The sequence below is a fragment of the Dreissena polymorpha genome, chromosome 7, assembly GCF_020536995.1.
Source record: "Dreissena polymorpha isolate Duluth1 chromosome 7, UMN_Dpol_1.0, whole genome shotgun sequence".
NCBI lineage: Eukaryota > Metazoa > Mollusca > Bivalvia > Myida > Dreissenidae > Dreissena > Dreissena polymorpha.
Genome location: NC_068361.1, coordinates 12,066,429 through 12,092,156, shown reverse-complemented (window position 1 = coordinate 12,092,156; position 25,728 = coordinate 12,066,429). Strand labels below are relative to the sequence as shown.

At 35.0% G+C, this 25,728-nt stretch overlaps 1 protein-coding gene and 1 long non-coding RNA gene across 3 annotated transcripts; one reads left to right on the top strand and one right to left on the bottom strand.

The window, feature by feature from the left end:
• Window positions 1-376: 376 nt before the first annotated feature.
• On the bottom strand, window positions 377-24,804 carry LOC127837212 (MOXD1 homolog 1-like). Of its 2 annotated transcripts, none has more exons than XM_052364144.1 (11): window positions 24,638-24,804; window positions 11,522-11,711; window positions 9,465-9,597; window positions 8,613-8,714; window positions 7,521-7,700; window positions 7,042-7,205; window positions 6,497-6,740; window positions 5,182-5,278; window positions 3,602-3,765; window positions 2,402-2,489; window positions 377-1,613 (listed from the first exon to the last, which is right to left on the bottom strand). In XM_052364144.1, exons 1-11 carry the CDS (start codon window positions 24,661-24,663, stop codon window positions 1,271-1,273), a joined length of 1,731 nt encoding a protein of 576 aa, XP_052220104.1. In that variant the 5' UTR covers window positions 24,664-24,804; the 3' UTR covers window positions 377-1,270. The 2 variants fall into 2 exon arrangements, with proteins under 2 accessions (XP_052220104.1, XP_052220103.1); XM_052364143.1 differs by lacking the exon at window positions 24,638-24,804 and adding an exon at window positions 14,712-14,877.
• LOC127837215 (uncharacterized) lies at window positions 15,504-25,728 on the top strand. The gene is made up of 3 exons (XR_008029173.1): window positions 15,504-15,939; window positions 25,421-25,456; window positions 25,612-25,728. It is a non-coding gene; the product is annotated as an uncharacterized LOC127837215 (long non-coding RNA).

Genomic DNA, 25,728 nt, shown 5'->3' with positions numbered 1-25,728 from the left:
ATTTTACGCCCTTGACCACTCACTCTTACTTATAGATATTATACGTATCTATAAACGAACACACATAATCGAATTCAAAAAAACAAATTAGAACGAAACGTTGTTTTGTCAAACTATCATACTTCAAATAAATGATCGCGACCGACATCTTATCTCAGTGGAATCCGGGTCTCAGGTTAGATTGATTGGCCGAAATCGGTTAGCAAATGGTGAGCGTAGTTCATGGTCGTTTTCTTGGAATCATAAATTTAATAAAATTCCATTGCACATGTGACAGGCCCTATGTGATAAGTCCAATCATGCTGTGCATTATCGCCGCAATAATCTCATCAAATCAAACAGGAAACATACAACTATAAAACAATTAAGCGTACAATGATGTTTTCATTTTCATTTATTTGAAAACAAGAGAGGATCGCTATCATAAGATCAATTATTTCAATAGTCATAAAAGCATTTGGCATGTTAGCTTATTTTAATAAACGAAACATATATTTGTATTTTTTACTAAATAAAAATACAGATGACTGTTCAAGACAAGAATTATTGACATCGTGTTTGTTTGATATTATCACGGCCGTGCACAGACTACGTCTAATCACTACTACGTCTAATCTGAAGTATTCTCAATGAGCCGCGCTCTATGAAAAGAGGGTTGCATGCTAATTCGTTCCAGGCTAATCTAGGACGAATCTTTGCGCTTTAACTGGATTTTCTTGATGTGGAGTCTTCATTAAAATGAAAAATGCAATAAAAGCGGAATGTGTCGTCCCTGATTAGCCTGTATGAACTTCATAGGCTAATCTGGGACGACACTTTACGCAGATGCATTAAACCCTCGTTTTATTGAGCGAGGCTTAAATGCAGGTATGTAGGAACAAAAACGACGATAAATAGACCAGCTTGACTGAACGTTATTGGTGTGTTGATGACGCTCGCTTGACAATCCAGAGTTGTGTTTTGTTATAAATGCAGACGTAAAATTAATTTAAAATATATTTCAATTGTGTTGTTATGCTGCAACAACTAATATTGTGTTCAGTAAAAGACGTTTATAAGTTGTTTGCTTGTTTAAATGCTCATATATGTATGCCACTTGAATTATTATCATTACAATGTATTGTATCTACCAAAAACACGTACATATCGTATTGTAAATGTTATAAGCCTTTAAAGTTAATATAATTCAAAACTGCGGGACGATAAAGTTCTCCAATTTGTCAACGACGTACTGCAACCTTCAGCCAAGTGTTCCCAACATCAAATACGTCTACAAATACAGCGCGGACAAAAGCGGAACGAGGACGGAAGTAAATGCGGTCGCTACAGACGCGGCGACACCTGACACTTTTCCGCCATGATCTCCATTATCATGACCGCGACCTTCTTCCCACATTTCCCAATCGCACGAATCCAGTTGGGCAAAAAAGTAGGTCACCTCCGATTTTGTTTGATTGTTATACAAGGCAAAGCGTCGGTAGAGGTCGTGAGTGTCGCCTTGGAAACACGGGTCCTTCTGAAGCTCCTTCCGGAGAGCGAAGCACTCCTGGCGGCACACAAAAGGGGTACACTTCTCAGCTATCATTTTATTTATTTCCGTATATTTAGAGTTTCTGTAAATAAAACACACAAAAACAAGAATTATATTAAGTGAAACAAGCGATGCAAAAAATTACAAAATCATGAGTAATTGACTTTATCTTTTGGAAATTATTGTTAAAAAAGCATCGACCATATTAATTATAGCTGTATTATAACGGATGTTTATTATATATGAACTGATAAAGAAATAGAATTGCCAATGTCCCATTTAACAGTGTGCGAACTTATATATCGGGGTTATGATCGTTGGACATTCGGATCGGTTATTTAACGGTAGACAAACATTGTTTCTACACCGTGCTTTTTAAAGAGGTGTTCACACAATGATTAGTTAGTAATGTCCAGTATACCGAGAGACTACGCACATCAAGCGTAAATGGGTGATTCGGGATCGGGATATCTATTTTATATTAAGCGGATTGCGGTTATAGTGAGTTCGGTATGTGTTACGTGTATTTCGGAGTTTTTGAGGTCCTGACGCGCCTTAGTCTGTACCAGCACTTCTACCTCATGAACTTACTTGACTCACGAAAGTTGGAAAGAATTTTAAATCATTGATTTACTTTTCAGTTAAATTTTTTTCACTAACATTATTCAATTTTGGTTTGGTATTTAGCTGTGGGGAAGCCGAAGAAACCGAAGGTGACACCCACCTCTTCGGTACGGTGTCCCCCCAACTAAACTCACATGCTGGCGTGAATGGGAATCAAGGCCGGGTTGCCTACGTGGCAAGCGCGTGTACCAAACCACACTGAATTTGATAGAGCTCGGTTCCAAGGATGTACAATTTTTAGCTTACGGATCGGACAACTGCGTAAAGTTGCATCCTCTCTTCACGGGAGTCAATGCCCATTCGCAAAAGTCCATACTCTTCCAGGATTGGCACACTGGAAAGGAAATAACAATCAGTTATACGTGTGAATGTGTAAACCGCCTGAGCAGAAAGACTAAAACAGATGACACGTCAAGTAATATTTTCTTTAAAAAGCGTAATTTAATATATTGTTCTATATGTGTATACAAAATGTTGCGCATCTATAACTAAACGATAAAACCTTCGTAAACCCTCGAGAGTTGTAGTAATTGACACGATCAATAATAATAAAACGTATCTGTTTAAAGTTGCAATATCAATTATCAAATTATAAGTAAGTTACAAAAAGAAAGAAATGGTTATAAAAGAGTGCTCGTATATACTCATTCTACTCTAACTTTAAATTCGTCAACATATTAAATAGACAGCACGCGCCAACATTCTTCTTCTGCGCATGTGCTTGACACGGTTAACATAGTAATCAATTCACAGGATGCTACTGTTATTCTTTTGGTGCATTTTAGCATCCGTGAAGTTACACGACACATAAGACTGAGAATTTGCACATCTTCATAAAAAGGGTGATACTTCGTTACAGTGCTGTTATCACATAATCGCATGCAAAAGATTCATTTAGACATCAAACTTTTAAGGGATATGCATTCGTTATAAAAAAATGTCATATTATGTCATGTAAGAAATAATATTTGGAAAGGATTTGAATAATAAAGATGACATGGGAAAATGAAAAATCAGACTGCCCTAGTTGTGAACAAGATAAAACATTTTGCATTACATCAGAATAAGTACAATTTACTTTCATTTGAATTTTTCGAGTTTTAACAACGACCTCTATTTTAAAATCGATTGCAAAACACTGTTTATAATGAACATGTACGGTAATCGCTTAAGAAGTTAAGTGGAAGCATATCGTTGACAAGAACACACATATGTTTGCAGACAATAATAAGACTTTCACAAATATATTTGTATCGCTCCTGGAAAACGGGGGTTAATACATTTGCGTAAAGTGCAGTCCGAACATCTGTGGATAGAAGAGACATATTTTAAATGAAAACTACCCTTAATGCGGGAGGTGTCGTCTCTGATTAGCCTGTACAGGCTCTATGCATATGATTAAACCCCATTTTATCAGATCGAATTTCATGAAGTTTATTAACGTACTCCTAGATGACATGCTTTCCATCGGGTAGTAGATAAGGAAGGAGAAACACATTTCTTCCTGCGTGCCTTCCCCATAGAACGTGGTCAAGTTTCGTTTTACCGACTGATACACGCATGTAGTCTTCATCTCGTCTCCTGGATGTATCATGACCGGCACGTCGTAACTGTTGTTGCAATTGGAAAGCACGTTTGTAAATAACCATTGCCAGAGTCAGCGTGTTGAATAACACCCAATCGTTTTTATACATATAGGCTCGTACTTATAAGTGTGTGGGGTGGGGTTGTAAACTTCATCAATAAAATTATATGTTTTTTACATAAATCAGTCAATTACCAAATATTGAGACCAATGCCTAGGGAGGATCTTCCGATTACTCCCAACTGAATAGATTAATGGTCAAGATTCTGAACAATTACTCGTGATACATCGACTATCTCCAGAATCCCCAAAGATTGGCTAATTTATACCAATAAATTGTCTGATGATCCAGAGTGCAGAACAATATGAAACGATTTTTTAAACACTAAATGACGATAATTCGAACATCCTTTCGATTCTTACATGATTTGTTAATGCATATGCAATGAAAAATAAAAACGTTATTTTACAAAGCCATGTTTCACGTCATTACTTTTGTTTTATAGTCATAACGTATCCTGAATGCACCCTGACCAAACGAACCTAGTGTTTAGGTCAAACGAAAACGTGAAGGTCGAAACGTACCAAATTTGTTTGGTAAAACCCGACAAACGTACTTTGTTGTTAAAAAGTGTATTATACGTTTAATTAAACAGTTCTCGTTGAATTGATTCTTATTATTGTAGTCAACAGCCCGTCAGTATTTTACTGGTGGATGTGATTCTATACCTTTAACCAAAAAAACCAATTAGAACGTTTTGATCTTTAATTTGGTACGTTTTGCCCACAATTAGGTACGTTGTGACCATGTCGGTTTTAGCAATGGGACGTTTAGATTCGATCCCATGTTTTCTTCTTTTTAGGAATAGTTGTCCAAAACGATAACGTAAAACAAATTGAATTGTAAAAACGGACAATGTAAGCCCATGGTTAATGATTGAATAAATAAAATTCGAAATGGACATTTTCTGACGTTCATCACAAAGCCTCTCCTCATTCAATTTAATGTGACTAAATTATATTAAAGACTTACAATGATCCTGGTCAATTACGTTCCTATGTCAATTATTAATCAACCTCACAACTGCCAACTTAATATACGCTACTAAAGTGGGCATAATTATCCATGTTAAGAACAGGCACCAATGCAAAAAGTTTTATGTATGCTATATTATGTTCAAGTTTGCTGGTGAAGCGAACGAACAATCAAGTCAGCATATTATCTGTTTTATGTGTGCTGAAATATGTATTACACGAAAATTTGATATGGGGAGGAGACGACGGAATCGCCCTCCTCTCCTGGATCTGCTTGTGCTATTATAGTTTATAGTTTCAATTTAATATCTCTCCGAAACGCAGATAAGTAACAAAATACTTGATATGTTGAGATGAACATGTAAACAATTTACTTGTAGACACATAGTATTTTAATTCCATTTACTTATGGGTCACTGGGGCGTTGTAGTCGAAGACGTCGTCCTTTGCCAGATACTGGACCCTTGTTCCGTTCCTCTTCAACTCTGTAATCATTGACTTCCCTGAAAGGACACATCTGATATGCAGACCAAAATGTCTGAAAACTAATCAAGATCCACAACTGATTTTCAACGTAGTGCGGACAGCGACGCTATTCGGCTACATCGTAATGACTTAAACACAAAATACGCTGTCCAATGCTAGCGTACATTTAAATAGACAATTGGATTGCGTGTATAGATATTGCTTGCAAGATGTCTGTTTTGAAGATTTTATGGATCAATACTTTAATCTGGTGAATATAATGGCTTAATGCTAATTATAAATGCCTTAAACCAATTGTCCTAGACATGGTCATGACTTTGTATTGATACTTTATTTAAAAATGATGAATTATGAAAATCAATACTGATCACAAGCAATGCCTTTATACATGTTACTATGTTTTGAACATGTATACTCTATTCATAGGCTGTATGTCTATTGTTTATTGAATAAGCCATTTAAATCATATTAGGCTAATATGATACGCCAAACCTGTGTGTATTAATATAGTACAGACAGACCTATAATTTAGTTTTAATTAATTTAATGCAATGTACTGGTAAACTTTGCACATTCGACAGACACATACTTACTGGGTGCACAGATGGCAATTCCCCCCCCCCCCCCGCAGCTGACCCAAAAATTTATGCAATGAAGACGCTTTAAGTTTTTTTTAAAGAACATTCATGCATTTGAGGATTATGATTATAGTGGTATATTTCAATAAATGAAAGAATTCGTGAGTAAATAAATGAGTGAGTGAGTGAAAGAAGTTTGGGTTTGGTGGGTTTGGTGTGTGCGTGTGTGCGTGTGTGTGTGTGTGTGCGTGTGTGTGTGCGTTTGTGTGTGTGTGTGTGATTCAAAAAACAACTAAGATTGTGTGTGCGTGAGTGAGTGACTGAGTGAGTAAGTGAGTGAGAGAAAGAAGGAACAAACGAACGCATAAATGAATGGGTGGATGTATGGATGAACGGACGGACGGATGTATGGGTGGATCGACGGCCTAGTGGTCGTAAGGACGTAAGGACGATTTCATAATGTTTGGATGGCAGTTCGCTATAACGTCCTCCCCGCCCGCGATCGACTTCAACTGTCTATAAACTGTTTTTTTTTTATGAAATCAGATATCGAAGTTTATGTCCAATTTAATAAAGACATGCGCATGCGCACAATTCTCCGTGGCGTCATAACTAACCAATACATACATGTGATTGGTCACTTCAGTGATGTAATACCTAATCCATGCATGTGATTGGTCACTTCGGTCAAGTAGATCTCGCTCGTCATGATCTGTCGACTGCAGCTCCCGGTACAGCTGCCACTTTCAACATGACCGGTGGCGAAGGGCGGGATCTGTAGGTAATTCTGACCAATCATGAGCACTCCCGCGTTGTATTGGCGGAGGTTAGGGGTCATATAAAATGCGTAGCCAGAACTGTCTGTGTACGTTGAAATTAACATTGGATTGTTCCAGTGGAACTGAAATTAGAAGACAATTAGGTATACGTATGATGTATTCCTACTTGTATTTTTTTGTGTCTGGGTATCATAAATTTTCACTTGTGAATATCGCTGAAGTAAGCAATTAAATTAACATGTAACATGATTTCCCAGTTGTGTGCCAAAGTACAAGTTAATATCACGTAATTTGATTTCTTCCGAACAGTTCACAAGTCACAATATCTTATAATTATTTTGTCTTATTTTTATATATGAGAGTTTAGATGTGTTCCGAGGTCAAGAAACACTTGATACTTTTGTCATTCTTGTGACTGCCTACCTCCATGATTGCATACTTCAGTCCTCCAGCACCGACCTTGAAGCCCATGTTCTCGTTGAAACAGCTCCCGTGGGTACCAAATGCCCATAGGGAAATCATTTCCGTGCATTGGGCCTTCATTGCGCCACACGGTGCCGGTTTGTTCAGCGGACCAGGTGCGTTTTCTACCGGAAAGCAAAGATGTAAGGGTTTAAAAGACATTCACTGTTACCATATGAACGATTTTTTTTCCGTTTTCAAGTGTTGTTGGAGTATTTATCATTATATTCAGATACCAGTACTGTGAAATTAAATTTAGAAGCAGTGTCAGTGTATATTTTTATCAATTAAAACTTCTAACGTCTCCAATAACTAACATTCTCCCTAAATGAGCAATCGAAAAACTGTTTTTGCTTTAATAAATGTATACGGTTTCATGAAACTATGAAACACGTGTCCTATCGTAACCTCCCATCAAAGTGACCTGCGCCAACACCTACCAAGGCCCGGGCATCCATAGACGATTATGTGATGCATGATGTTAATGTTGTCGATGATTGGTTCACTAGCAATCAGGTGGTAGGTACTGTTCGCGGGTAGTTGGATGTTCATGCACATGTACGTGGTCTCTTGGGTCGGAACAGCAGTTCTTGGAAAACGGTACTCGAACTTCAACGTGTCTGTAGCCAAATTTCGAAGTTTATTAGTTATTTCCGAGCCTGAGGCAGTATTATGTGTATGCAATTAGTTTACTAGACTCACAAACGCTGAGCCGAATTGAAATATATCTACAATTTCTAGATATGTGTTGTTACGCAGAAATATTTAATTGTGTGGGTGTTGTGTATATTTGGGAAAACCCGGAGTACCCGAAGACCCCTCCCCTCCTGTCCGGTATGGCGACAACCTATCCAACGGGTATTGAACCCGGTCGCCAACTTGAGAAACGAGTGCATCAACCACTGCGCTAGACGGACAGTCATCTCAGACAAATAACACATACGAATACAAACTCATCGCAGAAGTGACTTCCCTTAAAGTAACCAAGAGAATCTCATTCCAGATCTGCAATGATTATCCGTGCTTAACTGTTGTTTTTTCCATTTAATGCAATTAATTTAATTTGCTATAAAAAAGAAGACACTTTGCTTATAATGGAAACGGGGGATATATCAGAGATTTGCTTGAACGAGTGATATGAACAGAGCTATGTCTGATAAATCAATTTAGCCATATGCAGGTTTTTTAACATGCGGACATACACTTATATAAACAGAGATAGAAAAATCTGATTGTCTATAGCACTGACATGAGTCATGAAATTATTCCATTTGTTTTGATTACCTGGCGATATAAACATACTGCAATAACATTGGGACAACTATAATACCGCATTCAACTCTGCTGGACACACTTCCTCACACTATTTTAATCTTACACTCGTTCGTTTTTCCAGTGGTGTTATGCAGATGAATAGATAGAATGTATATTGATACTTTTGTATCAATATTTATATACTTATATTAAAGCTGCGCAAAGAAAGTGTTGGCAGTCTTGTTTAATAAATTATATTATGTACATAAAATGCATACCAGTTCTTTCTATAGCGGGGCACACAAATTTTCCGGTATTTTGGCAATTTACAAACGCATTCTTTCCAGTGCATTTGGTGCTACCGATTGGTTCACAAACACCTACACAAACGGCAAAATATAACAAAAAAGAGTATTAGCATGTGATCATCGTTATCATTATACTATATTAAAAATAAGTTTCATGTCCCAAATCCATACTTTTGTTAAATTAACTACAATTCTTAATAATAGTAATCAATAAACTTGTTTAATAGAACCTACGTGTTCGTACCATCGATTGTCTTTATTTGTATTTGCTTTCTTCATTGACTATTATTCGTTATTTAATGTTATAATGTCATGTCGAGTTATGTAACAGAGAATAATGCGTGTATTTAAACATGAAGATGTACCTTTGTATAAGTCTGAACAAACTGTCTGTCTGTCTGTCTGTCTGTCTGTCTGTCTGTCTGTCTGTCTGTCTGTCTGTCTGTCTGTCTGTTGTCTGTCAATTTTATTAGATTATTTTATTTACGTACTTGTTTGCATGAAATGGAAAAATAAATTAGTAAAATGTTCTGTCCTTCACACTATTTCATTATTAAGTAGTATGCAAACAGATGACCTAGCTTGAATAGATACGTTATTGACTACTGACAGAAACTCAGGATAAAAAAACATTAGACATTCTTATTATTATCTTTTTCATTTTGTTTACAAATTAATAAACGAATAAAAACGTGTTTTTGCAACCTAATTGACATTTTTACATTTATATAACGGGTTTAAAACGTCACTATAAAATGATGTATGCAAAATTTGATACCCAATTATTCAGTAAAACCTCTGGCTAACTGGTTTATACCGTACCCGGATGCGTGATCCCAGTTTTAACCTGAGGGACCGACCCCTTCATCCACACACAGTTAGGGTCCCCCAATTCTTCTCCGTTCGTCCGTCCGTCTCCATCCGAGTCCTTCTGGCAAAATGCTGCGTCCCAAACCTAACAGCATACGCGAAAACAAAAACATTTCTTTGAAACATCGGTTTTAATTGTTAATAATAAGAATTCAAACGGGTACTTTTTAAGTTTACTTACAAAATAGAAAATGCCTCTCTTTTACCTTCTGTTGATATTTTCCCGCCATATCAATTATATAAATGTACAAACTTAAATAGATTGTATATGCAATCAATAATAATCCCTGTCAAGTTATGTCACTTGACTGACTCTCTGCTTTCCTAATTTATGTAAACCATACTCCTTTGTATAAAAAAACTTAGTAAAGGAAAAAGCGACACATAAATATCGACACGCGAATTTGAAAGTTAACATAGATATCGACACGCGAATTTGAAAGTTAACATAAATATCGACACGCGAATTTGAAAGTTAACATAAATATCGACACGCGAATTTGAACGTTACACGTAGGAGTGTCGGTTATTATATAGTTTTGCTCTTAACATGGCATACTATAATATTCCTTTTTGTCACGGTACAAACAATCGGTATCTGCCTTGAAAGTCAGACTGTGCTCTCAGCATACAAATTCGTGTATTGAAAGCCAATTCTAGCTCCCAACAGCCAATTACTAGTAATTAGAAAGATATACTGACCATGTACGGGCTCTGAAATGCTGCGGAAAGTTCTGCGTGTAAAGTAAAAGTTTAGATGCATCATTTCAGTGAAGTTAACATTAGTTTATTTACACTTAATTTGTTTTTATCTTTACATCACACACTGAAAAGTGAATTTTCTGTGTAAGTTTGATACGACACAACTGAAAAACCGGATGAATAACATGTATAACGGCCAATATATTCTTAGCTCGACGCCGATACCAGGACGTGCACTCGTACATATGTCCCACAACCAAAATCGTTTTCCGTGTGTTGTTTGAACGTATCTGCACAAAAAGTGGGGATTTTCTAATAGAGAACATATTAAATGCTACACCGTTTTTCACTTGGTCAATTGATGACTGTCGAGATGAAATGTTTTCTATTCTGCTCAATAAACAGATCTTTAACAAACGTAAACATACCATTTGTTCATCCGGGTATATCGGCGGGATTTTTTTTCAATGTTTCATTTTACATAAACAAAGATCAGCAAAGGTAAAAACCTGGGTTAGAACGGTATGCCGAGAAAAGCCCCTTTGAGTTGGGTGTAATGCAAAATGCAAGGGATTTGCATTGTAGCGTAGTTGTTACAGATGAAATGAGTTGGAGACTATGCTAGTCCGTATAATGAATTCTTATGGTATAAATGCGGGCACGACTATACGTGGTCTGTATATAGAACATTTCCCAAATTACATTAAAGGCATATTTTGTACTTAAGTTTTCTCGATACCAGTACATGAACCAGTAATACACGTGACCGTATTAAGGAATATGTCCCTGTTAAAAGGGAAGTAATTGGCGACCTATAAAAGTATTCGGAGTTACACATGTCATACAGCTTTATCAAGAACATTGAATTTGAAAAATAAAAATACAAATGTTGTATCGCGTATAAAGTCAGATTTTATTAACATTTATAATAAGATGTTAAAATCAAATATTAACTGGAAACGACATGCAATTATGAGAAGAAATGGCAATAATGAAGTTCTTAAATTAATATGTGGAAGGCGCAAATGTACCATTTTATTGTCTTTTCGGATCACTTGTAGGGCAGTGATTAACTATCATTTTCATATACATACTTCAAATAAGTTCTAATCTTTTATACAGTTATTTTTTGTGAAGAAGTAAAAGTTTTGTTTTAGTTTTTGTTGTAGTACAGAAGTAGCAGCAATAGTCGTAATAACAACATCAACATTTGCCGACGCAATTATTTCACAATAAAATGTATGTGATACAAACATTTCACAGTTGGCATCCGTATGGGCTATGTTGGTTCAATTGAATATCCTTACCGCGTTGTTTGCTTTAAAGTCCAGCCCAAACGGATTTCTGGCGCCCCCACCCATGGCATTCTCATGCCCGACTCCGTTCCATGTCATGCTGCTGTCACAAGGATGGGTTACATTGTATCCGTTTGGAATGTTGTCCCTGTAGCTAGAGTAGGCATCGAGACTTTTCGCAACAAGGGCGAAAACTGCTAACCTGAAACAATTATAGTATCGTAAGCTTTTATTTAACAATATTGTCGTTTCCACATCCGCGTGTCATATTTAAAGTAACTTGCAATTCATTTATCAGCCATTAATCACTTTTCGACATCACCTGATGGCGGTAAAATTATTTTATACACAATAGCATGATCGTGATTTTTAACTTGAAAAGTAGAACGTTTGATTTTTTATTATTGTGAATGACTGAACAATAATTCTTTCAGTTTTGGAGTATTTTACACGTTTCGTGGCAAATCATTGGCCATTTTAGGTAGCGGAATCGGGTTAAGAACATGACAACCGATGTAGTATGTACACTGATTTATTGTCGTGTTTTCAGTTGCTTGTATCTCGTTTAAAAACGAAACAAAGTCAGACTTTAGGACACAATTCAAGCGCTTGATTCAGGCTACACAGGTTCACAAAAAGTTCATATTTATGGTATATAGTAGCAAAGACCTGCAAAAAGCTCCACTGTAAATCTCGTCTAAAAGACAACTTTGCGACAAACTAGTGAAGTCATCCGCCTTTAGTAACTTTGAACACTGTATAACATTTACCAATAGAGATCTTGGTCACCTTTTTTACCTAGTTTTGTCAAAATTAGTCATTGCCAGGTTTGCGGAATTACTTGCCAAACACGAATCATTCATTTTTGTTTTTCAAAACAGGTCTATTTAATACGAGCCGCGTTTTTGTCATTGAATCGAGTAATTATTTAAACACAATGCGAATCCCCCTACATATTGCCTAATATATCATTGTACCAAGCAACCCAAGTCGCCATGCCACACTGCAGTGCAAACGTTTAATAAATAAAGACAGAATATGAATTGATGTCCAAAGTATTAATTGTTTAGTTTTTCGACATTAAATTCTTAGAATGACGGTTCTTCTCAATTGTGTTTAAGAAACAAAACGATGAAAAAATAATATCGCCATTTTAAATGCACAAACAATAATGGGACCGTTGTTCCGACCAGTTGCAATCACTGACCATGTGTTGACCTTTGTAAAGGTGTTTACTATGTTACACTACTATGAATACAAACAAATGATCCGTCGCATATTCTTCGTTGCTATATGCCTTGACCGGGTTGTTTTATTGACCGCCATTTAATGCCATTATATCGGACAATACAAATAAATTGATGCTGTGGGCTTTTCCCGCTATATCTAAAAGTATTGAATTAATAAAACTGATATCAGTTAACGGACACTGAATTCCAATAGACAATCTTTACCTATCTCATCTAGCTCCTATACAAAAATTTACCAAATTTAGTAGATTACTGATTTTATTCACAAAGAATTAACGATTATAATGTTTGCTTTATTTTATTGACAAATACTGTTCACTTTTCCAACAGGCATTTGAAAAAACTTTCAAGCTAAATATAGAATAAAAACAAAAAATAATAATTTTCACGTAAACTGATTATTTTTCAACGTTATTTTTCCTTGTTTAGGCACACGTTTTATAAGCGGCCGTCGCTGTGCTCGATTGAAAGTCGTTAAGTGCCCGTAGTCACCAGTGAATGAAATCTGTGACAACAAATATTGGTCCTTGATTGTGAATGTTTGCACTTTATAGAAGTTGCCGGAGGCTATTTCATTTTCACGCACCCTCTGTCACGCTCTAGAAATTAACAATACATGGTAAATGTTTGCGGTATGCAAGGCGTGATATAATGAAAGGACTTGTTCACAGTTTGGAAAAATTACAATTTGCACATATGGGCTTCGATAAAAAAAATCGGATTATATTCAACAGGCTAGAAATCACCATTGACAAAGAAATAAATGTTAAAACTGTACATACGTGCATTTATGATAATTTTTTAAATTTGGAAAAAGTTAAAATTCTTTTTTAAAGTTTTATCAATAATTAACAATAACAGTGCATTACCGACATACACGTTTACAATTTAGACGAAAATGCAAAGTACGCGTGGTGAAAAGGTACCTTGTTACATTTTTCTTCTAGAGGTCCCTGTTCGGACTCCCAAACACTTTTTTTATCGTATTTAATTATTTGAATCAATTTCAAAGACAAATATTTAAGGTTTTTTAGCAAAATCATTTAATAATATATTTTCAAAAATACGAACATATGTAATGAGGCTCTTGAAGGCTTAATATCTACTTACTTATCTTAATGTATAAAGTATTATATTATTTGGGAACACGTGTTTATATGTAGAATGCAGAATCACGTTTTATATGGGTATTATTGGTTTAGCCCTGGATGTTTAGTTTTCAACATCAAACTTTCTTCAAATATTAAAGCACATAAAAAGTTAACACAAGTTTCCTTACAAAACGTAAAAGCGCAGCTGGTCATTAAAAGCGTTGTTCAGATATTTGAGCTGCGCTCGGTAAAAAGGGGTTTTAATGCATGAGCGTAAAGTGTCGTCACAGATTAGCATGTGCAGTCCGCACAGGCTAATCAAGGACGACACTTTTAGCTTTAACTTGATTTTTGCTAAGAAGAGACTTTCGTTAAACGAAAAATATCACAAAAGCGGAAAGTGTCGATGCTGTTTAGCCTGTGCGGACTGCACAGGCTAATCTGGGATGACACTTTGCGCACATGCATTAAAACCTTTGTTTGCAGAGCACGAGCCATTTACAAATGGTGTAAAGTTCTAATGAAAATGCAATTGGTACACTTTTATTTTTCACCATTGATGTATACAAATATTAATAATTGGTTAGTCATAATTATGTAAACAAAAATATAAATTAAGAAAAAAAACTTAAAAATAAAACGATCTTTAATTAGATTATATTGTATATAAGATGTATAACGGATTTAAGCTCGTTTAAATGTAATAAAATTAAGCTTTAGCACTTTTTTGAAAGTATGAACAAATAAACGTTTTTTTAATTTGCTGCTTATCATTTACACTTCACTTATCGATACGGCATTGTCAGCAATCAGCAATACTAACAAACAAAAAATACAAAAATCAACTATAAAAAGTTGTACCTCAAAAACATTGTCACTGTATCCATACAGCAGAGATTTAGACTTTTTGTTAACACCGACTGGCTATTTCTCAAAGTAATTCTGTATTGTCCATATTTGTAAAAGTTTTATAGGTGGCCGCCGTTATGCCTGATTGAAAACCAATGGGATATCACGAGACAGCTATTTTAAAAGACAGGTGACTATGACATGTTCACACTTAAAGTTCAAATTTAAAGCCGTCGGTGGTTTAAATCAACTGTGTTGCAATAAAAAAAAATTGTTTGTAACAGGGAAGTATTTATTGTTAATCTCCTATTGGTAGAAAACTGTTTTTACCTATCCTGTCCCATTCTTATTTATGAAATTGTACCCCATAGGTGTTGATTATTGTGCTGCACCTGTTTAATGTAAATTAAGATTTCCTGGAAGATGCATTTACCCTCTTCCGTATTTATAATACATATTTGTCGAATAGTTGGTATAAATACTAATATAATATTTTATATTGAGTTATTGAATTGAATAGCTTTTTTATAGTTATATAAATTCAAAGGAACTATTTTTGTATTAGAATAATCAATTTCTGATTATTTTTATTACATTAAGTGGTTTTTTAGCCGGATTTTTTTCGAAAAAATCTCGGCTTATAGATTGATGTTGTCGGGCGGGCGGGGGGGGCGGGCGGGCGGGCGGGGTGGCGGCGTGCTCGAAAATGTTAAAGTTCTTATTTCATGGTATAACTTTGGTATGCTTGGACCTTGAGTCTTCAAACTTGACATGAAGGTTGGCCAGGATTAACAGATGACCCCTGGTCATTTCAAGGTCATTCATTTGAAGGTCAAGGTCACTGTGACCTTGAATGTAAAAATGTTAAAGTTCTTATTTCATGGTATAACTTTGGTATGCTTGGACCTAGAGTCTTCAAACTTGACATGAAGGTTGGCCAGGATTAACAGATGACCACTGGTCATTTCAAGGTCATTCATTTGAAGGTGAAGGTCACTGTGACCTTCAATATAAAAATGTTAAAGTTGTTATAACTTTGGTATGCTTGGACCTAGAGTCTTGAAACTTGACATGAAGGTTGGCCAGAACTAGTAAGTAACCACTGGACATTTCAAGGTCATTCATTTGAAGGTCAAGGTCACTGTGACCTTGAATGTAAAAATGTTAAAGTTGTTATAACTTTGGTATGCTTGGACCTAGAGTCTTGAAACTTGACATGAAGGTTGGCCAGAACTAGTAAGTAACCACTGGACATTTCAATGTCATTCATTTGAAGGTCAAGGTCACTGTGACCTTGAATGTAAAAATGTTAAAGTTCTTATTTCATGTTATAACTTTGGTATGCTTGTACCTAGAGTCTTCAAACTTGAAATAAAGATTGGCCAGTACTAGAAGATGACCACTGGTCATTTCAATGTCATTCATTTGAAGGTCAAGGTCACTGTGACCTTAAATGTTAAAATGTTAAAATTGTTATAACTTTGGTATGCTTGGACATAGAGTCTTCAAACTTGACATGAAGGTTTGCAAGCACACTTAGATGACCACTGGTCATTTCAAGGTCATTCATTCTAAGGTCAAGGTCACTGTGACCTTGAATGTAAAAATGTTAAAGTTCTTATAACTTTGGTAGGTAAAAATGTTAAAGTTCTTATTCCATGTTATAACTTTGGTATGCTTGTACCTAGAGTCTTCAAACTTGACATAAAGGTTGGCCAGTACTAGAAGATCACCACTGCTCATTTCAATGTCATTCATTTGAAGGTCAAGGTCACTGTGACCTTCAATGTTAAAATGTTAAAATTTTTATATGCATTCAAAACATAACACAAGGTTTGCTCATGCCTTGAAAAGTACTTACATTTCATTTTGACCTTTGAACAATATTTCAGTAATTTAAGTATTGCATTGACAAAAACACGAAAGGTACTTTCCTGTCATTTAAATCAAAAATCCGGCTTCAATGCGGTCATCTCCGACCGCGGAACTCTTGTATAGTTTATGTTGTTATTATTTCATGCAATTAATTACCATCTATCCAATAAAGTTTACAATACCATACCTACTGAGTAGTGAGATATTCACGTAATTTGTATACAGAAATAATGGGAATATTACTTTTTAACATTAATACATTTGGGTCGTGCTCTGTTAAAAGGGTGTTTCATGCATGTAAAATGTAGTCCCAGATTAGCCTGTGTAGTCCGCACATGCTAATCAGGGACGACACTTTTCGCCTTAACTGGATTTATGCTAAGAACAGACTTTCTTGAAAACACAAAATATGATAAATACGGATCATGGCATAAGTATAGATATTATGTGTGTATGTGTGAATAAATGACAGAACGGCGTTGAACAAATTGTATTAATTGGACCACATTGCATTGATTCGCATAATTTTGAATAGGTTAGAAGAAGTTGTTTATCTTTCAGTTGCATGTACACTGTGAAATAAAATCTACAGTACGCACGTAATATACTTTTACCCAGTAAAAACCTCAGAAACATGCACTGTGTCCATGTATTTCACAATAGTTTTATGTTCATGATGTACATTTAATAAAACTGGAATGTTAACTACATTTTATATAGTGATAAAAGTACGAAACTTTTATAATTCAGTCTGATTTGGGGAAAAGTTGTCGGCGTTTTTGAGGGTAAAATTAAAATAGACGATTTCTTTTAATAAAAACAACATATTCATAGTTGACGAGTGTCCATGCGAAACGAAATATCGCAACTGGATGCCACTTCATACCTTTACAGCATTGTAACAGTATTTATTCAGACATGGTTGTTATTTATTGTATGTGACTAACATTACTGTTATCTTCTTACTGCTAAGGGTACCCGTTTGACAGAATTGATACATACAAGATACAATTTGCTTTAACTAAATGTTAACGCAAAATAATGAAAAAAACTGCACTGCACTGCACTGCACTGCACTCGATTGATCCTTTCATGATTTCGTAAATCATGTATGACTCGAATACAAAGGATCGGTGTAAACTTAGACCAACTTGTGCGTGTCCCGTGATTACGAGTAAAGAATGGTATTTCAAAATTGAATGAGCTCGCTTTTAACCCACCGTTTTTGCTTAGGCAGAATACAGCGCAAAGCGAGATACGCTCCGATAAATACAATACAATTCTGAACGAGACGTTACGAAACAAAGGTCATCCACGCGCATTTCGCTCATTTAAATCCTAGTTTAACCGAGTTTAAGTTTAAAGAGACTTGTTTAGCATAAAGAAAAATAATTCAAAACCAAATGGCAGGGACTCAAAACGATGGAATGTAATGTATTCGAACAAGCAAAAACTAATCCTGAAAAATAAAAATGTTAAAATTCGTTTATTCGTTAAATTCGTTAATCATCGACCGAAATCGAAACAAAACAAAAACGTGCTTAACGCTTTCCATCGATTTTAGCAAAAACTTATCACGTGCCATACCCTGTTTCACATGTAATATACTAGTAATCATTACGAATATTGTTATCTTACACATGTGAAATATACTTTCATTGGTTTAGTTTTCATTTGATTGACCAATCGCATTTTGTTATTTTGCTGAAATGACTTTGCAACATCAAATGACGTCATGGAATGTAAACAGCATTCGGGATTTATCATTATGTTTGCGTAAATATTTATTTAATTTTGCTCATTTAAAAGCATGTGATAGAAAAGATCTGACACTCGTTGTCATTTCATTCCATATTTTATTAAACTCGTCCAGGGAAATTCCTGAACTCGTTTAATAAAATATGGTATGATATGGCAACTCGTGCCAAATCATCCATTTACTACATAGCGTTTAAATAATAATAAATTTAACAGGTCTGTAGGGTTTAATGGAAGCACTCAGACCGAGATTCGTGACTCTATATATAATTTTAATATAATATATAATTTTCGGTAAAAATCATCGGACTGACTTAATTTAAACCTTTCTTCGGTTTTGGAAGAAACGTGTTAAAAAAACTGCCTATAAATGCGAAAATAAAATAGTAATGTTATTATACCACAAAGTTTCCAACCAACGGGTCTGTTCGTTTTATGAGAATATGATTCATGTACAGTGATTCAAATAAATATAAACATATATTGGGGTACATGCAATGATGTCTGTATACAGAGTTTTCCATATATTATCGTTTTACTTTTGTTAATTGAATTATCAACAAGTAAAAACTGGCACAGGTAAAAAATTTACTCTTCACGAGTAACATTATTTTGAATCCGTATTACTTGTTTCATCCGTCAAATGTTCCTTACTGACAGCATGAAAACAATCTTTATGTATTCAGGTAAATCACTGATAGATGACCAATAACGGAACACTCACAATTGTGCAAACAAATTTAAGTTTAAAACATGCTTCTTCGAGTTTAATTCGACAATGAAGAGAAATATTATCGAAAAAGTTTTAAATGCATAACATCAATATAGAACAACATGTAGGTCCTAGAGGTGTTAAGTTTGTACTTCATTGCAAAAAGATTCTTTTAAACAAATTCTTGGGAAACGTAAAAGTCGAAATAACAGCCGGTGAAACCTATTACATTTATGTTGTGCACCGCTGTAACACCAGCGATAGACGATGTTTGTGATTAGCAAGCAGAGTTATTCCCAGCGATCCACTGATCAATAAGAGGCATATTCGTAAACTACTGGCTTTGTGAAAAACGATGAAAACTTGTAGTTATATTAAAACATTCCCATTTTGGTACAGTCTCACGACAACACTCGTGGATTATGCTTACGCCATGTCTGTTATTATTATTTAAAGTATGCAGGGTTTAGTGGAAGCATGTAATCATTTGCTTCTGGTCTACAGGGTTTAGTGGAAGCATGTAATCATTTGCTTCCGGTCTACAGGGTTTAGTGGAAGCATGTTATCATTTGCTTCCGGTCTGCAGGGTTAAGTGAAAGCATGTTAAAATTTTCTTCCAGTCTACAGGGTTTAGTGGAAGCATGTAATCATTTGCTTTCGGTCTGCATGGTTTAGTGGAAGCATGTAATTATGTTCTTCCGGTCTGCAGGGTTTACTGGAAGCATGTAATCATTTGCTTCCGGTCTGCACGGTTTAGTGGAAGCATGTAAGCATTTGCTTCCATCTGCAGAGTTTAGTAGAAGCATGTAATCATTTGCTTCTGGTCTGTAGAGTTTAGTGGAAGCATGTTATCATTTGCTTCCGGTCTGCAGAGTTTAGTGAAAGCATGTAATCATTTGCTTCCGGTCTGCAGAGTTTAGTGGAAGCATCGATCACATGTAGCCCGTTCCTATGCCGCCATGAGTGCACCGCCTACACAGGCAGTCGTTTTCAATGGCGATATCTTTCAAATATACCGACAAAAAACATTGCAAGTCCGGACAGATAGTTACAGATTGCAGATCAAACTTGTTCGCCCATCTGGCTGCGTGCGACTGGGGTTCTGGCCAAAGTGCTGCGACCCATCCAGAAGGTATGGCGGTTGTGGTTTCTGTGTGACATCGCGGCCTCTATCGGTAGTTTTCGCGATTTTTTTCCTTGCCCCTTCTTTATATTATTGAATATTCCTCTTTAGAAGGATTCGAAGACCGTTTTCCAAAAAATAAAATCTATTCTGTCATGTGATATTCTCTTTTTCATCAATTTGCTTCTGTTCAACCTTTCACTGACTATTTGTTAATGCAATATTTTATAACATTGTTTAAATGTGTTTTGTTAGTTTTCTTATAAGGCGTTTACTTCTTTTAAATTTTATTACAAATATGTAATTTATTACAAGATTGAAAACGCATTGACATGCAGCAAATATGTAAACGGGAAATTGGTTGCATAAGTTTTGTTAAAATATATGCAACGTTAATGATATATTTACGTTAATATGTTATTTAAGGGAATTCTCTAACACAAATACATACAGTACAAACATATATTATTTTATTTGTTCAGAATTTTTTAGGAGATATCTCTTTCACTAGTATATAGCTTCATTTAGCATATTTCTGATGGTCGAGAACTTTCATCAAAACTAACATGTAATTAATGTTCATTATTATGTCGTAATGCAAAGTTGTGTAAATGCCCAATGTGTATTAACATGATACAATACGCAACCAGACGCCGACCAATCCTTAAGACTTGAGTCTAAAAATATAGAATACCATTTAAACTGTAATATTGGTATAAATGAAGAGTTGAGTAGTGAAGTTTGAGTCTGTACAGGTAATTCATAATAAACAAGCAAATTTGTTGAATTGCTATCACCCGCCAATATGCTTCTGGACACAAAAGTGTTATATTTGACACTCAAAAAGCATTTTTCAAGATACAAAGGGCCATAACTCCGTTATTAGTACATGTAGATGGTGTAAAATGCCATTTGGCGTTCATCATCCCCTAATCCATATATATACTCATACCAAGTTTCGATGAAATCCGCCAAAGCACTTCCAAGATATGGCTCCGGACGGACGGAAAGACGGACGGATGGACGGACGGACAAAGCCAAAACAATATCCCTCCGCCGATGACGGGGGATACTAAAGTAAATAAGGTAGCGTTTATTTCAGTAGGCACGTGGAAGCATTTGTTTGCTGAGAAGACATCAGATAAGTGAATTCATATAAACAACCGGCAATTTTTGGACAGTCTACAGCAGACGTGCCAAATGTTTCACACAGTTGTACCTGAGCAGTCTGCGCAGACTCCGAAATGACAGATGGCCACCCATAGTCGAAGTTTTACAATATCTCAATTTTATACGCATGTCTGAAAATGTTTTATTTCCAAACATGTCCCATAAATCTAATTGCATTTTTAATATAATACATTTATGATAACTTTTGGAATAAAATTTCAATAGGCGCAAACTATACTCCGTTAAAAAATAACTTTATATAAAAACAACAACAATTAAAATCCATTTATTTCAACAAGAAAGCTTTCTTTAAATGTGTTAGCGGACAATATTGAATATAAAATACTTCTAGCACATATAAATATATTTATAATTGATAAAACAGGATGTAATTAAAAAGGGGCCTCTTCACAGAATTTGGCATGTTTTGAAGTTTGTCATTAAATGCTTTATATTGATAAATGTAAACATTGGATATAAAAAGCTCAAGTAAAAAATCAAGAATAGAATTAAAAACAAGAAAAAAAGGTTACCCTCAGCAGGGTTCGAACCACTGACCCCTGGAGTACTGGAGTAAAATGTACACCACTTAGACCACTCGGCCATCCTTCCGGATACAATGACAGATGTATTTTATACTTTATAAAAGCAATACTCGTTGTTTCACATAATATAACGACAACAACAGAACTCTCCTCTTTATGAATTCGTTTCGCGTTGCAACGCTTTATAATTTTCTGGCTTTTAAACCGACAAAAGATGCATATAATAGCTAACGAAAATTTGCGAATCTTCAAAAACTTTTTTTCAATTTTGTCAATTTTCCCAAACGTGAAAAGGCCCCTTTAATAATCGAATTGTAATTACCTAATAGTGTGAAATCTGAAAGAAGTACTTTTTTAAGTGTTTGAATGTAAACACTTTAGTTTGTATGTGTTTTTTAAAATAAAAAAGTACTTAGAGACTTTAATTACCAAGTAAAACAAAGTAATAACTAGTGTAAAGATTTCCCATGGTAATTTACAATGCATGTTTGTGACAAATACTATGCATTTTCTGTAAGTTTACATATCAGACATCTGTATCCACCAATCAAAGTCCGTCTTTCGCCGTCCAACTTCGTTCAAGAGATCTTAAAATAACCCAGTTTATCGCTTACTGTTTTTATAACTACATACATTATTTAAATATATATAAGCTTATTTCTACATAAACTTACCGATAGGAACAAAGTTAAACATGATTATAATTTTCAATAGATATTGGAAAGCAATTTCTACATTACATTTCAAGTATATTTACATTACTTTATGCCTGACATTTGAGGTATATTTACAATACACATGAATATAACTTGAACAATTCGGGTTGTATGCACTTTGGAGAATATTTAGCATAATTATCACAACTTGCTTGAAAGAGCTCATGTTTACATTTGTTCGAGTACCAGCCCATGATTGTCGTCGGGAAGTAACCTCAAATGTGGGTTAATATCCAGCTCATTGAAGTATGTTGAAATAATTCCGTGTTTACATGTCGATTGCAACGGTGGATACAGGTCGAGTGAAAGACTATCCTTACAGAATAAAAAAAATATACACTGTGCAACTATGTATATTCTACACGATTATAATGTTTGCTTTATTTTATTGACAAATACTGTTCACTTTTCCAACAGGCATTTGAAAAAACTTTCAAGCTAAATATAGAATAAAAACAAAAAATAATAATTTTCACGTAAACTGATTATTTTTCAACGTTATTTTTCCTTGTTTAGGCACACGTTTTATAAGCGGCCGTCGCTGTGCTCGATTGAAAGTCGTTAAGTGCCCGTAGTCACCAGTGAATGAAATCTGTGACAACAAATATTGGTCCTTGATTGTGAATGTTTGCACTTTATAGAAGTTGCCGGAGGCTATTTCATTTTCACGCACCCTCTGTCACGCTCTAGAAATTAACAATACATGGTAAATGTTTGCGGTATGCAAGGCGTGATATAATGAAAGGACTTGTTCACAGTTTGGAAAAATTACAATTTGCACATATGGGCTTCGATAAAAAAAATCGGATTATATTCAACAGGCTAGAAATCACCATTGACAAAGAAATAAATGTTAAAACTGTACATACGTGCATTTATGATAATTTTTTAAATTTGGAAAAAGTTAAAATTCTTTTTTAAAGTTTTATCAATAATTAACAATAACAGTGCATTACCGACATACACGTTTACAATTTAGACGAAAATGCAAAGTACGCGTGGTGAAAAGGTACCTTGTTACATTTTTCTTCTAGAGGTCCCTGTTCGGACTCCCAAACACTTTTTTTATCGTATTTAATTATTTGAATCAATTTCAAAGACAAATATTTAAGGTTTTTTAGCAAAATCATTTAATAATATATTTTCAAAAATACGAACATATGTAATGAGGCTCTTGAAGGCTTAATATCTACTTACTTATCTTAATGTATAAAGTATTATATTATTTGGGAACACGTGTTTATATGTAGAATGCAGAATCACGTTTTATATGGGTATTATTGGTTTAGCCCTGGATGTTTAGTTTTCAACATCAAACTTTCTTCAAATATTAAAGCACATAAAAAGTTAACACAAGTTTCCTTACAAAACGTAAAAGCGCAGCTGGTCATTAAAAGCGTTGTTCAGATATTTGAGCTGCGCTCGGTAAAAAGGGGTTTTAATGCATGAGCGTAAAGTGTCGTCACAGATTAGCATGTGCAGTCCGCACAGGCTAATCAAGGACGACACTTTTAGCTTTAACTTGATTTTTGCTAAGAAGAGACTTTCGTTAAACGAAAAATATCACAAAAGCGGAAAGTGTCGATGCTGTTTAGCCTGTGCGGACTGCACAGGCTAATCTGGGATGACACTTTGCGCACATGCATTAAAACCTTTGTTTGCAGAGCACGAGCCATTTACAAATGGTGTAAAGTTCTAATGAAAATGCAATTGGTACACTTTTATTTTTCACCATTGATGTATACAAATATTAATAATTGGTTAGTCATAATTATGTAAACAAAAATATAAATTAAGAAAAAAAACTTAAAAATAAAACGATCTTTAATTAGATTATATTGTATATAAGATGTATAACGGATTTAAGCTCGTTTAAATGTAATAAAATTAAGCTTTAGCACTTTTTTGAAAGTATGAACAAATAAACGTTTTTTTAATTTGCTGCTTATCATTTACACTTCACTTATCGATACGGCATTGTCAGCAATCAGCAATACTAACAAACAAAAAATACAAAAATCAACTATAAAAAGTTGTACCTCAAAAACATTGTCACTGTATCCATACAGCAGAGATTTAGACTTTTTGTTAACACCGACTGGCTATTTCTCAAAGTAATTCTGTATTGTCCATATTTGTAAAAGTTTTATAGGTGGCCGCCGTTATGCCTGATTGAAAACCAATGGGATATCACGAGACAGCTATTTTAAAAGACAGGTGACTATGACATGTTCACACTTAAAGTTCAAATTTAAAGCCGTCGGTGGTTTAAATCAACTGTGTTGCAATAAAAAAAAATTGTTTGTAACAGGGAAGTATTTATTGTTAATCTCCTATTGGTAGAAAACTGTTTTTACCTATCCTGTCCCATTCTTATTTATGAAATTGTACCCCATAGGTGTTGATTATTGTGCTGCACCTGTTTAATGTAAATTAAGATTTCCTGGAAGATGCATTTACCCTCTTCCGTATTTATAATACATATTTGTCGAATAGTTGGTATAAATACTAATATAATATTTTATATTGAGTTATTGAATTGAATAGCTTTTTTATAGTTATATAAATTCAAAGGAACTATTTTTGTATTAGAATAATCAATTTCTGATTATTTTTATTACATTAAGTGGTTTTTTAGCCGGATTTTTTTCGAAAAAATCTCGGCTTATAGATTGATGTTGTCGGGCGGGCGGGGGGGGCGGGCGGGCGGGCGGGGTGGCGGCGTGCTCGAAAATGTTAAAGTTCTTATTTCATGGTATAACTTTGGTATGCTTGGACCTTGAGTCTTCAAACTTGACATGAAGGTTGGCCAGGATTAACAGATGACCCCTGGTCATTTCAAGGTCATTCATTTGAAGGTCAAGGTCACTGTGACCTTGAATGTAAAAATGTTAAAGTTCTTATTTCATGGTATAACTTTGGTATGCTTGGACCTAGAGTCTTCAAACTTGACATGAAGGTTGGCCAGGATTAACAGATGACCACTGGTCATTTCAAGGTCATTCATTTGAAGGTGAAGGTCACTGTGACCTTCAATATAAAAATGTTAAAGTTGTTATAACTTTGGTATGCTTGGACCTAGAGTCTTGAAACTTGACATGAAGGTTGGCCAGAACTAGTAAGTAACCAC